The sequence below is a fragment of the Giraffa tippelskirchi genome, chromosome 14 (assembly GCF_054371585.1).
Source record: "Giraffa tippelskirchi isolate mGirTip1 chromosome 14, T2T-mGirTip1v1.2.pri, whole genome shotgun sequence".
Lineage (NCBI taxonomy): Eukaryota > Metazoa > Chordata > Mammalia > Artiodactyla > Giraffidae > Giraffa > Giraffa tippelskirchi.
In genome coordinates, this window is record NC_137288.1 from 64,266,850 (window position 1) to 64,280,895 (window position 14,046).

Genomic DNA, 14,046 nt, shown 5'->3' on the forward strand with positions numbered 1-14,046 from the left:
ATAAATAATTTGTTTTTTTAAAAGAGACCCATCTTCCAAAGGGAAGTTTTGACCTCAGTTTTGACCTTTCCAAAGGGAAAGGTCAGAGCTGAGTCTCAGAAGATCACATCAGTGTAAGGAGTGGGTTTCAAATGTGCTTTCACATCCATTTTTCCTCAGGCTGAGACAGAGAGCTCCTCCAACGATCGCCAGCATCAAAGGTGCATGATTCCAGCAGTGTGCACATTTCCTACCGTTGCCCCGACCATGATGGGTCCTTCTGTCATTTATTATACTTACGCCATTATAATACCTTTCCTTTCTTCTAATACTTTTTTTCTTTATAAAAAAGACATGTTCATTATTTTGAAATTTAGAAAATATTAAAACGTCCTTGGCTAAATAAGAAATTGGCCCAGTAACTCCCAAATTGTTTTGTGATTCTTGCCAGAAAATAAAAAGATGAAGTCAAAAAAAAAAAGAATACTGGAGTGGGTAGCCATTACCTTCTCCAGGAAATCTTCGTGACCCAGGGGTCAAACCCTGGTCTCCTGCATTGCAGGCAGACTCTTTACCATGTGAGCCACAAGCGAAGCCCATTTAGGATGAAGAAGGTAGCTTTAAAAATAAGAGTTTATGAGGGGACGGGAGGGCAGTCAAAAGGTACAAACTTCCAGTTATAAATACTAGGGATGTTATGTATAACATTAACACCGATTGGTGTTATATATGAAAGTTGTTACAATAAATCCTAAGAGTTCTAATCACAAGCAAACTATATTGTTTCTATTTATTTAATTTTGTATCTATATGAGATGGTGGGTATTCACTAAGCTTACTGTTTAGTGGTCACCACTTTATGATGTATGTAAGTCAAATCATTAAGTTGTACATCTTAAGCTTACACAGTGCTGTATGTTGATTATATCTCAATAAAACTAGAAGAGAAACAAGGAGCCCAAATGTTACCCAGCAATGGAGGGAACAGTAGTTTGGCCCTGGCACTCCAGAATCTTCACACTCCCCTGTATCACTCCTCCGTACTACTTTACTGGGATAGCTTTCAAGGAGAATTTGGATCTCCTGATACTTTATCCAATGTTCTTTCCACTAAACTGCCATTGTGCTTAATCCAGCCTCAAGCCAGTGTTGAGCTGGGGGGATTAAAATGTCCTTTGGAAATTTCTGACTCTAAAGACCCTGCAGTGAAAGCGAAATCCTCCAATAATTTTGTAAGTCTGCCTCTTTTTTCCCAGTAGTCATGCTAGTTCTGCTTCTAGTTTCATTCAACCTTTAAGGGGCGTAAAATTCACATTTCATAGTAAATCAGTTTTTAGTTGAAACCAATTGAAAAGCAGTTTCCTTTGGTTCAGCCTCCCTGCGAGGTCAGGTACTTGGAGGAACTCTCCAGCCTAGTCCAAATAGTATCATCGAAATAAGTGTCCTATCCATCTTCTTACGGTATCAGGTTTAAGACACAGCAGAACCATAAATAAAGATAACACTATCAGATAAGACAATGAATGAAACATAAGAGAACACTTTTTAAAAACCTCTTTATATACAGATTACCCAATTCTAAGTTTCCTTTTAAAGAACTACTTTAAAAATTTTATGCCCATGGCGCTGTACTTTGTGGATACATTCATTTCACGGAATGGCCATGGGTACCTTGCCAGTGTGTGAAATGTTCTAAGGGAGAGTGATCTCTGCAGAATGATTTGAGCTCCAAAATTTCCAGAAGCAGTTTTTTTTTTTTTTTTTTTTAGCTGAATTGTCAATAGAGCAGACAGAATTATTGAGTTTTGCTAAGAATGCCTACAAAAGAGATCCAACCAAAAATCATCCTCTGTGAGGAGAGAGTGATCTCACTTAAGGGTTGAAGTATGAGGATAAAAACAATATTGTCACTGTTTCTCTCCTCATCACCTTCTTTGACCTAATAAGGCTTTCAAGTACTAACATTTCATCACCTTTCTCACACATACACACTCTGCACCCACACCCTGGGAAGAAGGGTTAGAGGGGGAGAGTTAGTTAAGTTGGAGAGGAAGGATAAATACAGACCATATCTGGTCAATACAGAATGGACATACAATAAATTTAAATTTTATAAAGAATAGGAGTAGAATGCTTCGGTTTTTCATTTTGAACTTTTCACACCCACTATCATCTATTACTTCATCTCACTCCCCACTATAGTTTTATAAGCTAGGCAGAGAATGCACAGTGTAAAGAGGGGGAAATACGTACATAGGGTCAAATGACCAGAGCTTACAAGCTGGCTTTGCTGCATCCTGTCCTGTTAATTAATTTGTTCAATCTCATTTTTCTCATCTATGTGATTGGGGTGTTGACACCTACTATAAAGGGACTAAGTAAGATTCTTTACTTATGTATGTATGTATAGCTATGTATGTATGTAGAGATCTTTATGGTTGTACAACTTGACAAAATTCCCCATCAAACTAGACCTGGAACTCAGATGGCCTGATGGCATCATCCAGACCACTCCCCACAGGAATGCTTTCTACTTCAGTCTGTCCCACATCAGGCCAGACATTCATATTTTGATTGCCAAAAACTTTATATTGACCTTCCTTATCAAATAGAGAATTTTTTATGTAATTTATTTTCTACTAAAGTGATTGCTTATTTGATATTTTACATAAAATTCCTTTCAAAATCCATTCACTGAGTGCTGATTAGAGCATGGGTATTACAGGAGATACAAAGTTATGCAAGATTCAGTATCAGTCCTCAAAATTCTTACAGCTCAATGGAGAATTTGTCATGCACATAAAATTCCATATGTATGTGTATATATATGACATATACAGTGCCTATATTTCATACTAGACAATGCAGAAAATATTGTAGCTAGCATTTATTTAGTACCTACTCTGAGCCAGATAATGTTTGACTTTCGCACTCTAAGGTCAGTGCCATGGTTATTTCTATGTTATAAATGAGGAAACCGAGGCTCAGAGAGGTAGTACCCGTGTATTCTGTGCTGTTTCTCTCATGCACACATGCACACACACACGTACAAACAGCCGTGACTTTCCAGAGTACTTCCAGGCTAATGACTTATGATGAGCTTCAATAAAGTGACCTTCCATAAAGTTCCTGAGAAAACTCAATGAATTCATGGTACTTAAATGATGCAAGTGTGTCATTTAAGACTACAAGCAAGAACAATATTGCTTGGTTGTCTCCCAAATGCCAGTCGTGTCTGTGTTCAAAGAGACAAGTTTTATTGAAGTATGTCCTTCCCTCCTACCCAAACTATTTCTCATTGCCCCATTTCTCCCCATCTTTCTACTTCTAAGACTTAGTGGTATCATGACAGGGAAGGAGGGCAAGATTGGAAGTTATATATCAGTACGTCAGATACTAGCTGCCCATTTCATGTTTTTTTTTATGGGGTTCCGTCTTTCTGAGTCTATAAAGTATTTTTGCATTTATTTAGGGCTCACGTTTTTACTACTTTTTTTTAAGAGGAGCTTCTGATAAATGTTTATGAGGTCATCACTTTAATAGGATGGATGGGCACATCATCGAAATGTTATTAGTACAGTTAAATATTTATTTGGTTTTATAATGAAATGTAGGATTTTCATAGCTATAATCTAAGAATGATTCATAGTAGAATAAGAAAGATATACTGGAGTAGCTAGGGAGGAGATAGTTATGACATAGGTGAAGACAAAATGTTTTCCTTGATTTTTCTAGACATAGAAATACAACAAATGTAATAAACTCAAAAGTAAGTGTTTAACCTTGGAAGAAGATCAAGGGCTAAATAGCAATCATAAATCAAAATTTATAAGAGGCGTAAGTAGTTTTAAATTTGCCTCATCATATGGAAAATTAACCTGGGAGATTAACCTGTTTCTTTATTATAATTTTGATCTATTGAGTAAGCAATACAGACAGATAATTTACTTTCTACTAAAATATCCTTAACCTGTTGTTTAAAAGACAAATAATGTATTCAGAAGATGAAAAATATTAACACTAATGTAATCACTTAATATTTATCTGATTTATTGTTCTCTTCCTGATTAACTGCTCCAATGACCATACTTTGGTCTGTGTTTAATGTGATCTGTTCATAAAGAAAGAAAAACACACGACACAATATTGCTGTTGTCCATTTTCTTTATAATAGCTATATAGATCCTGGCATCAGTAAAAGTCTGTATCATAAAGCCTTTTTTAAAAAAATCATAAACATTAAATCTCTAAAAATTCATTTTAGTACCTATGGAAAATAATCATAATAATTTATGTGAAATATATAAAACATTAAAGCCTCTGAAAAATGTTTTCAATTATTAGAAATATATTGAAGTTCAACTCAGTGCAGATAACCTTACAAATGGAACTGACAGAAGGAAGTGGAATTGGTCCTGTCTCTGTGGTTATTGCCTCACTTGGGAAAATTTATCAGCTATCTGCCCCTTTGAACAACATAACACCTGATTTTATCGATTATGTTTTAGGTGTACAATCAGCCAGTGTAAACTGGGACAGGAAGGAAATAAAGTCAGTGCTTTGTCCCGGGTCTTCTGCTGTTTGGAAATAAATTCCTTTTTTTGTTGCTTTGGATAGTCTTCCTTTGTGTCTTGATTTACCAAGTTGATAGAGTTCATTTTTTTATCTCTTTTCTTATTTCTCACTTGTGTAGTCAGAAGACACAACGTCTCTGAGTTACACAGCAACAGGCCTCAAACCAAACACGATGTATGAATTCTCAGTCATGGTCACGAAAAACAGAAGGTCCAGCACCTGGAGCATGACTGCACATGCCACCACGTATGAAGCAGGTATGCAAATAAATGTTTCCACTGGATATTTGCCGCTGGTGTTTTCTAGGTTCCGAGGAATCTGGATCATGTGTGCACTATGATGTCTAAATTACACTTAATCATGTATAAAATCATTCATAGTACTTTTATATCAAATACTATTCTTCCTACTCTAGATAAGAAGAAAATGAGTCCCCAGTGGAATAAGTAATCTGGTTTTAATTTGTACATTAATTGAGGATTTCTGAATATAAATCTGCTGTTCAATGCATTGAAGTAAAGGCATTTTACTCTCTGTCCAATGCATGTGTGTCTTTGATCAACGGACATTGTAGATGTTTACTTTTTTGGAAAGAAATTAGATGCAAAATGAAGAATTGTATTACAGCTGTAGGCTCATGGATGCTTACCTTATGGGCTTCCCTGGTGGCTCAGACAGTAAAAGAATCTGCCTGTAACGCAGGAGACCCCTGGATCAGGAAGATCCCCTGGAGAAGGGAATGGCTATACTCCAGTATTCTTGCCTGGAAAATTCCATGGACAGAAGAGCCTGGCGGGCTACAGTCCATGAGGCCGCAAAGAATTGACATGACCGAGCAACTAACACACACACACACACACACACACACACACACACAGTTGCCTGGGAAGAAATTTCTAGGGAGTCACGTTCACTGTTTGGAAATAAGGCAAAACAATGGAAAACTTTCATGCATCTTGCAATAGTTCAAATCAAGAGTGAATGCAATTCACTGTAAATTTTTCCAGTCACATTTACTATGGGTCATAAATGTTGAGTTTATAACATTTGCAGACATGCAGTACACTTGGCATTGATAGTTCACAGAGATCCAACATCTGAAGGAAATAGTGTTTAACATACTTTTAAATTGCCTTCATGGTATTACATCATATTTGGGGATAAACTATACCACACATTTCCAAATCTTAAAACATACTACAGTAAAACTTTCATCTGAGTAAGCTGAATTTCTTTTTCCTTTCGAATTTGTCCCATAGCATGGCAGCTCTAATTTTAATTTCAGGTTACTACCTTAACTCTGAGTTCACTGGGAATATTTTTACAATTCTGAGGGCACTTCTTTCTGTAAGAAGTTTTTTCTAGTTGTTTAATTTCAACACCTTCTTCTATTTTACGTGTTTATGTATATAAAATCATTCTCCTAGAAATCTGACCAGGATGCCAGTGTTCTTAGCTTTTCAGGGAGAGTTATACATTATGGGACGAATAAAAGTCATGCTCTTTCTTTTAACTTAAAAGGAGATGAAAGGAGTTAAATGTAAACCAGTAAGGTATTTGGTCCTCCCTGAGTGAAAGAAAAGGAGTAGTAATTTCCTTATTCATTTTTCCCCATCATAAACATAAACGCACAACAACATCTGACTTGATAAATGAACCCTGTTGATTTCTCCTGAACTGCCTAGCCTTGTAAGGACGTCAGTGTTGAGACCCATAGCTGACAGAAAGATATTAACTTTTAGAAATGTGACTGGTAGAAAGGGTGATTGTCAAAACAGATAATGATCTGGACAAAGGTGTAAATAGCCTATGGATAAGATTCATGGGTGATGATGAGAAGCAAGAAGTAATTCGCAAGTGTCTGCACATTTTATAACTGTGAGAAGAAAATGAAGTGAATGAAATAACTCTGGAGTTTGCTTCTAATTCTGTAATAATGCAAAGACTCTATGGGGCTACATATTATGCACTTGTGCTGAAATTGCTCATAATAAGGATAATGGCAGCTGACAAATTCTTGAAATAAAACATGCATTCCGTCCAGGTGATAAATCCTTAATTTTGCTCTAGTTAATTTAGGTAAAATAAAAATAATTGGAAGGATAGCTTAAATAATGAAGTCTTAGCAAGGGGCAGAAGCAGCAGCGTTCCCAGGCGTTGGAGATGAGGAACTATTGAGCTCCCCCTGCAAGGTGTTACGATTTCAGTGGTTTGACTCCGTGCATCTTCCTTTCTTCTATCAACATTCAGTTTCCCACAAAAGAGAATCACACAGCTACAGAGAGTGAGATGGAGGCCAGGAAGTTCCTATTTGATGTTGCTCCCAGCTCACGTGACAGAGAGGAGACCTTGTCCCCAAAGGAAAAAGCCACGTGTTTCTCTGAATGAAGGAGGAGAGGGTAGCATTTGAGCAGTCCAAACACAGATGCCCAAGATGCTGGTGTGTGTTTATGTTTATGATGGGGAAGAACGAGTGAGGAAATTACTACTCCTTATTTTCAAGTGGTCAAGAATCCGCCTTACAATGCAGGGGGTGGCTGTTCCAATACTGGTCGGGAACTAAGATCCTCCATGCCAGGAGCAACTAAGCCCATGTGCCCCAACTCCTGAGCCCACCACCCCCAAACCCCCGCAGAGAGTTCCTGCACCACAATGAAAGATCCCACATGATGCAGTGAAGATCCTGCGAGCCGCAGCTAAAACCCAGTGCAGCCAAATAAAGTTAAATACATTTCTTAGCTTTAAATACATATGAGGGAACAATGTGCAGTTCACATGATAATCCTAAACATCTAAGGCATTGATTCTAATACCAGAATCTCTATTTACCAATAGTCATGCGGCTTGAGGAAAAAAAAACTTTTCTCAGCACCTGAAATAAGTTAGTCATTAGTTTGTTGTTGTTGTTGTTTTAAATAACCAGCTCTTCGGTGTATTATTTTGCTAGTTTAAGTTGGAATCATTTTATATTTTTTGAATATCAACCTAGATTCAGTGAAGCAATCTAATCATCACCATTTGTTTTCTAAATAAGCATCAATTTTAATTGTAACACAGTTAAGAAAAAACAGATTAGTTAGAAAAACAAGTATTTTAATTAATTCCAAAATTGGAAAATGTCTTATAATATTTGGTTTCAGTTCAGCTCAGTCGCTCAGTCATGTCTGACTCTTTGTGACCCCATGGACTACAGCACGCCAGGCTTCCCTGTCCATCACCAACTCCCGGAGTTTGCTCGAACTCATGTCCATTGAGTCGGTGATGCCATCCAACCATCTCATGCTCTGTCGTCCCCTTCTCCTCCTGCCTTCAATCTTTCCCAGCATCAGATGGTGACTGCAGCCATGAAATTAAAAGACACTTGCTCCTTGGAAGAAAAGCTACGACAAACCTAGACAGCCTATTAAAAAGCAGAGACATTACTTTGCCAACAAAGATCCATCTAGTCAAAGCTGTGGTTTTTCCTGTAGTCATGTATGAATGTGAGAGTTGGACCATAAAGAAAGCTGAGCACTGAAGAATTGATGCTTTTGAACTGTGGTATTGGAGAAGACTCTTTAGAGTCCATTGGACAACAAGGAGATCAAACCAGTCAATCGTAAAGGAAACCACTCCTGAATATTCATTGGAAAGACTGTTGCTGAAGCTGAAGGTCCAATACTTTGATCACATGTTTGGTATAATACTCTAAGTTTTGGTTATCTATTACCTTCCTGGGCTTCCCCAGTGACTCAGCAATAAAGAATCTGCCTGCCAATGCAGGAGACATGAGTTTGACCCCTGGGTCAGGAAGACCCTCCTGGAGGAGGAAATGGCAACCAACTCCAATATTCTTGCCTGGGAAATCCCATGGACAGAGAAGCCTGGGGAACTATAGACCATGCATTTGCAAAACAGTTGGACACAACTGATCAAGTAAACAACAAATGACCTTTCTATCTGTGGCTTAGAAAATATCTTGAATGATCTCTTTACGTGACTAAGCCTTCCCTAAGGTAGCATTGCCTATTCAGTGTTTCACTATTACAAATCTTTTTTGTTGTTGTTGTTTGCAAGAATGTTCTTTCTCTCTCTTTCCATTAAAAGATATATGTGAAACTATGTTTAATACGGGCTTCCCTTGTGGCTCAGCTGGTAAAGAATCCACCTGCAATGCAGGAGACCTTGGTTTGAATCCTGGGTCATGAAGATCCTCTGGAGAAGGGAAAGGCTACCCACTCTAGTATTTTGGCCTGGAGAATTCCATGGAGTGTATAGTCCATGGGGTCCCAAAGAGTCGGACACAACTGAGTGACTTTCACTTCACTTTTACTCAAGGATATTCTCTCCCTTGTCCTTCTTTCTTCTCCTCTTTCTTTTTAAAAAAAAAAAAAAAAAAACTTTTAAGTACAGTAAGTACTTTGTTAAGATATTACAGTTAGTACAGCTCTGGTTAATTTAGAATCTTAGTGGCTTTGAGAATTTGGGTATTGGAAATAAAATGGTACGATAGATGGGAATGCTTGGTGTCCCTCTGTCTGGAATTCTTTTAGTAAGAGAAGCTGGAAATACAATGTCAGTAATGCTCAGATTTATTGACTATGCCAAAGCCTTTGACTGTGTGGATCACAATAAACTGTGGACAATTCTGAAAAAGATGGGAATACCAGACCATCTGACCTGTCTCTTGAGAAACCTGTATGCAGGTCAGGAAGCAACAGTTAGAACTGGACATGGAACAACAGACTGGTTCCAAATAGGAAAAGGAGTACATCAAGGCTGTATATTGTCACCCTGCTTATTTAACTTCTATGCAGAGTACATCATGAGAAACGCTGTGCTGGAAGAAACGCAAGCTGTAATCAAGATTGCCGGGAGAAATATCAATAACCTCAGATATGCAGATGACACCACCCTTATGGCAGAAAGTGAAGAAGAACTAAAGAGCCTCTTGATGAAAGTAAAAGAGGAGCGTGAAAAATTTGGCTTAAGGCTCAACGTTCAGAAAACTAAGATCATGGCATCTGGTCCCATCACTTCATGGGAAATAGATGGGGAAACAGTGGAAACAGTGTCAGACTTTATTTTTTGGGGCTGAAAAATCACTGCAGATGGTGATTACAGCCATGAAATTAAAAGACGCTTACTCCTTGGAAGGAAGGTTACGGCCAACCTAGATAGCATATTGAAAAGCAGAGACATTACTTTGCCAACAAAAGTCTGTCTAGTCAAGGCTATGGTTTTTCCAGTGGTCATGTATGGATGTGAGAGTTGGACAGTGAAGAAAGCTGAGTGCCACAGAATTGATGCTCTTCAACTGTGGTGTTGGAGAAGACTCTTGAGAGTCCCTTGGACTGCAAGGAGATCCAATCAATCCATCCTAAAGGAGATCAGTCCTGGGTGTTCACTGGAAGGACTGATGTTGAAGCTGAAACTCCAATACTTTGGCCACCTCATGCGAAGGGTTGACTCATTGGAAAAGACCCTAATGCTGGGTAGGATTGGGGGCGGGAGGAGAAGGGGACGACAGAGAATGAGATGGTTGGATGGCATCACTGACTCGATGGACATGGGTTTGGGTAGACTCCGGGAGTTGGTGATGGACAGAGAGGCCTGGCGTGCTGCCATTCATGGGGTTGCAAAGAGTCGGACACGACTGAGCGACTTAACTGAACTGAATGCTCAGATTCTGTGTTATACAGTCAGTAGAAAAGCTGAAGAGAATTGCAAGTGTGAAGAAGCATTCAGAATTAGGACCAATTTGTAATACACAGTAGGTGCTTGTAATACACAAGCACTCCTGTGCAGAGATCAGGAAATTGCTCTGAACCCCAGTTTGGAAGTTAGATACATTCCTAAACTGCCTATGTCACATCTAGGGTAACTGAAAAAGACTATGGACAGTAGACCTGAGCATTGTGAGTTACCTGGAAGGAAAAAGGACTGCATTTCAAAGCATAGCCAGTGAGAAAGCAGGTCGAAGGAAGTCTGAAAGATACTGGATGAGGTTGGCCAGTTTGCTGTGCCTTTGAAGTATATTTAAACTTTTGATGAGCACCATACAAGGGAAGAAAAATGTTTTTATCCTTCGAGGCTTTTGGCTGAGAGTCCCTGTAGTAAGAGACAGATTAACAGGAGGAAAACAAACAGACATCTGATAATAAGGATAGATTTGTATACATAGAAGATACCCAAGAAAACAGTAGTCCCCTCAAATGGCCACCATCTTCAATACCCTCTCCAGCTAAAGACGAAGATGCTGGGGGGTTAGGGAGCCAGTAATGGGAATTTTTCAGACAAATCACAATAAACAAGGCGTGGTCATCATGTCCACTGAAGTCTCTGCCTCTTAGTCCTCCTCTTCCTGCTGCAGACAGGGAAAGGAAATGTTAGTTGCTCAGTTGTGTCCAACTCTTTGCGACCCCACGGACTGTAGCCCCCCAGGCTCCTCTGTCCATGGAATTCTTCAGGCAGGAATACTGGAGCGGGTTCCCGTGCCCTTCTCCAGGGGATCTTCCTGACCCAGCGATCGAACCTGGGTCTCTCACATTGCAGACAGGTTCTTTATCGTCTGAGCACCAGGGAAGCCCATGGCACATAAAGGGGGATACCTTATAAACATAAATTTCTCTTTTATGAGAGGGTAACTTCTACTTGGTTTTCAGAACTTTTCCTCTGTCTGCTTTTTTTAAAAAAAAAATAATCAACTTAAGATAATTCTTATGCCAAAGAGGCAAAATATTTGGGGGTGACGAATTCTGTTCCCTCAAACAACATTGGGAAGAGTAGCTCTAAGCAAGACAAGGTTTCCTGACGTCTTTGCTTCCTACCAGGTTGATCCGCCTGCCAAGGCAGGAGATGCAAGAGAGGCAGGTTCGATCCATGGGAAAGGAAGATCTCCTGGAGAAGGGAATGGCAGCCCACTCCAGTTTGCTTGCCTGGGGAATCCTATGGACAGAGGAGCCTGGTGGACTGTAGTCCATAAGGTCGCCAAGAGTCAGACACGATTAAGTGACTGAGCACACACGTGCAGGTTGATCCTATGACCCTCAGAGATTTCTTGTGTCCTCTATTTTCAAATATTTCTTTTCCTTCTGGCTGGGGGATAACTAGATGTTACCTAAGCAAGATGTTGCAACCGGCATTTAAATCCTTTTTTTTTTTTTTTTTTTTTTTTGCCTTTTAAGGAAAAATAGCATAAGGTGAACTTTCACTTACAAATCCTGCAATTGTAACAGAATTTTTGTTTCTTGTAGACATGTAGCCATTGATCTTGCTAACTTTTATAATGGTTCTTGAATTTTCGTGAACTGCTGACTTGAAAATGCCAATTATACGTTTCTCTATAGTCATACATATTCTGTTCTCCTCCCTATATTCTCACCTTTGAAAGGCAGTTAACTTCATGGAAAAAATACTAATTTCTGTGTCTTTGCTTAATTCAGATGCTTAAATCATCCATGGTAAAGTAAGCACAATATATGGCATGATAGATTCTGTGTGTCAGCATCATGATGAGACGTCCCATAAATGTCTGTTTTCTTTCACATCCAATGACAAGACCGTGTTTCTGCTTCATCTCACAGCCCCGACCTCTGCTCCTAAGGATTTGACAGTCATTACTCGAGAAGGGAAGCCTCGCACTGTCATTGTGAGCTGGCAGCCTCCCTTGGAAGCCAATGGGAAAATTACTGGTAGGCGTCTCGGCTTTATTTCCTGTGTTGCTCTGCATGGCCTGCCATGGCTTACCTCCTGCACGCCGCTCAAACCTTTTATGTATTAGGTTTCTGTGCCAGCATCTCAGTTGACTCCTGACCCTCTCTGATTGTCTCCTCTTACCCCTGCTGACCTTGAAATTCTTCTAATGGAGCCTACAAATACACACCCCAGCACATTTTCTTTGTGTTTCTTCCTGAAAGATGTGTATTCCGATTAGTGTAGACCTTCTGCGTCTCATTCTGTGTGGCATTAGGATAACCTCCTAATGGAACGCCTTTGAGCCTAAATGACTAAAAAGACGCCAGTTGTTGGGCAGTTATTAAATACAAAAGACACTTAATGACCATGTATTTTCCCAGGAGACATAGAAAGGAGGCTTGTCTGAGGGTTTTTAGTTTCTCACTTAGCTCTTAGCTTCTTACTTAAATCGTAAGGTTCAGAAAACACTTGATATTGACGGATGGAAATTGAACTTAATGAATATTTCACAGTGACAGATTTTATTTTGCCAAATATTACAGATAACATTGATGCCTAATTAAAGCATCCATTAGAAGCCTGTAATGTTAATTTAGTATGAAAAATATAATGGAGTTCTATCAGAGATTTTGCATTTAAATGATCACTTTAGGCTTTTAATAGATGTCTCTATAGCATATAATCATTATGAAAAATATTGTATAACTAAAAATGTGCACATTATAGTCTAATTAACTTGAACCATTGGGTTAGGCGCATGTAAGAGTCACTCTTGTTTCTTCTTTTTTGCATACCAAAAGTGGCTAGCACTATTATAAATTAGCAAAGCAATTCAGTCATTCTCTGGTACAGAGATAAGCATGAGGATTACAGTTCAGATGGCACCCTTATTTGATGTGAGTCACTTTTTGAATTTTACAAAATGAAAAGGTAATGTGAAAATTCCGAACGTGGTTTAAGTTTAAGCCGAAGACTTGTTTTCTCCAAGATATTACTCTTCCTACAGTAGCAAACAGAATTTCCATTTGAGCTGACAAATATGGGGGAAAAAAGAGGAACATAAAATCTCCCCAGAATCTGATATGCTCAGCTGTCACTGTGCCAGACTTTCTAAATCTGAGGCTGGCTCATTCTAAGTTTTTGTTTTGCTCCACTCAGTATTATGATCTCTTTTCATTGGTTCTATTTCAGTACTTTTGGTGATTCTGATTTGTTTACATGATTTATTATGTTATTAACAGTTATTTATAAACATATGGTAAGTCAACAGATAATAAGTTTAAGAAGAAAAAATCCAGAATAGGAATTGTCTGAATAAAAACAAGTTCTAATAGAAAAAAATATACTTTGGGGTACAGGATAAAGTAAGTTATATATTACCCAGTTCTTCACTCTTATATAAATAAATCTCACCAAATGGTATATGTGAAAAATAGAATGTGTTTTCAACTATGAAAAAAAAAAAAGCTTAATTGTGCTTTTCAATTGGAGCAAAAAATGGAAATCAGCCCCATATTAAGAAACGCAAATTAATCTGAGCGATAAAATTTTGTGTGCCAATGTCACAGTGCATGTATAAGAAACTGTGTCCACATATTTTATTTAGAGTTGTACGTTCGGTAATTTGCAGTACTAAAAAATCCATTCTTTCACAATGGCATAGTTTAAGTATGAAAAGAACTAATTTTCCCCTTTAAAGACTAGTTCATTTGTTAAAGTCAGTTTGTAATTATCAATCTAAGATATTTTGACTCAATTCAACAGGGAGCAAATACTAAAAACCCTTAAAACAACTTAAAACAACTTCTGTTCCAT

At 38.4% G+C, this 14,046-nt stretch overlaps 1 protein-coding gene across 4 annotated transcripts in view; it reads left to right on the forward strand.

The window, feature by feature from the left end:
• The window catches only part of DCC (DCC netrin 1 receptor), a 1,991,552-nt gene that overhangs the window by 1,826,385 nt on the left and 151,121 nt on the right, over positions 1–14,046 (forward strand). For all 4 annotated transcript variants that reach the window (XM_081562140.1, XM_081562141.1, XM_081562142.1 and 1 more), the window contains 2 exons: positions 4,673–4,811; positions 12,120–12,227. In XM_081562140.1, coding sequence (XP_081418266.1) covers positions 4,673–4,811; positions 12,120–12,227 — 247 coding nt within the window. The remainder of the gene's footprint in view (positions 1–4,672; positions 4,812–12,119; positions 12,228–14,046) is intronic.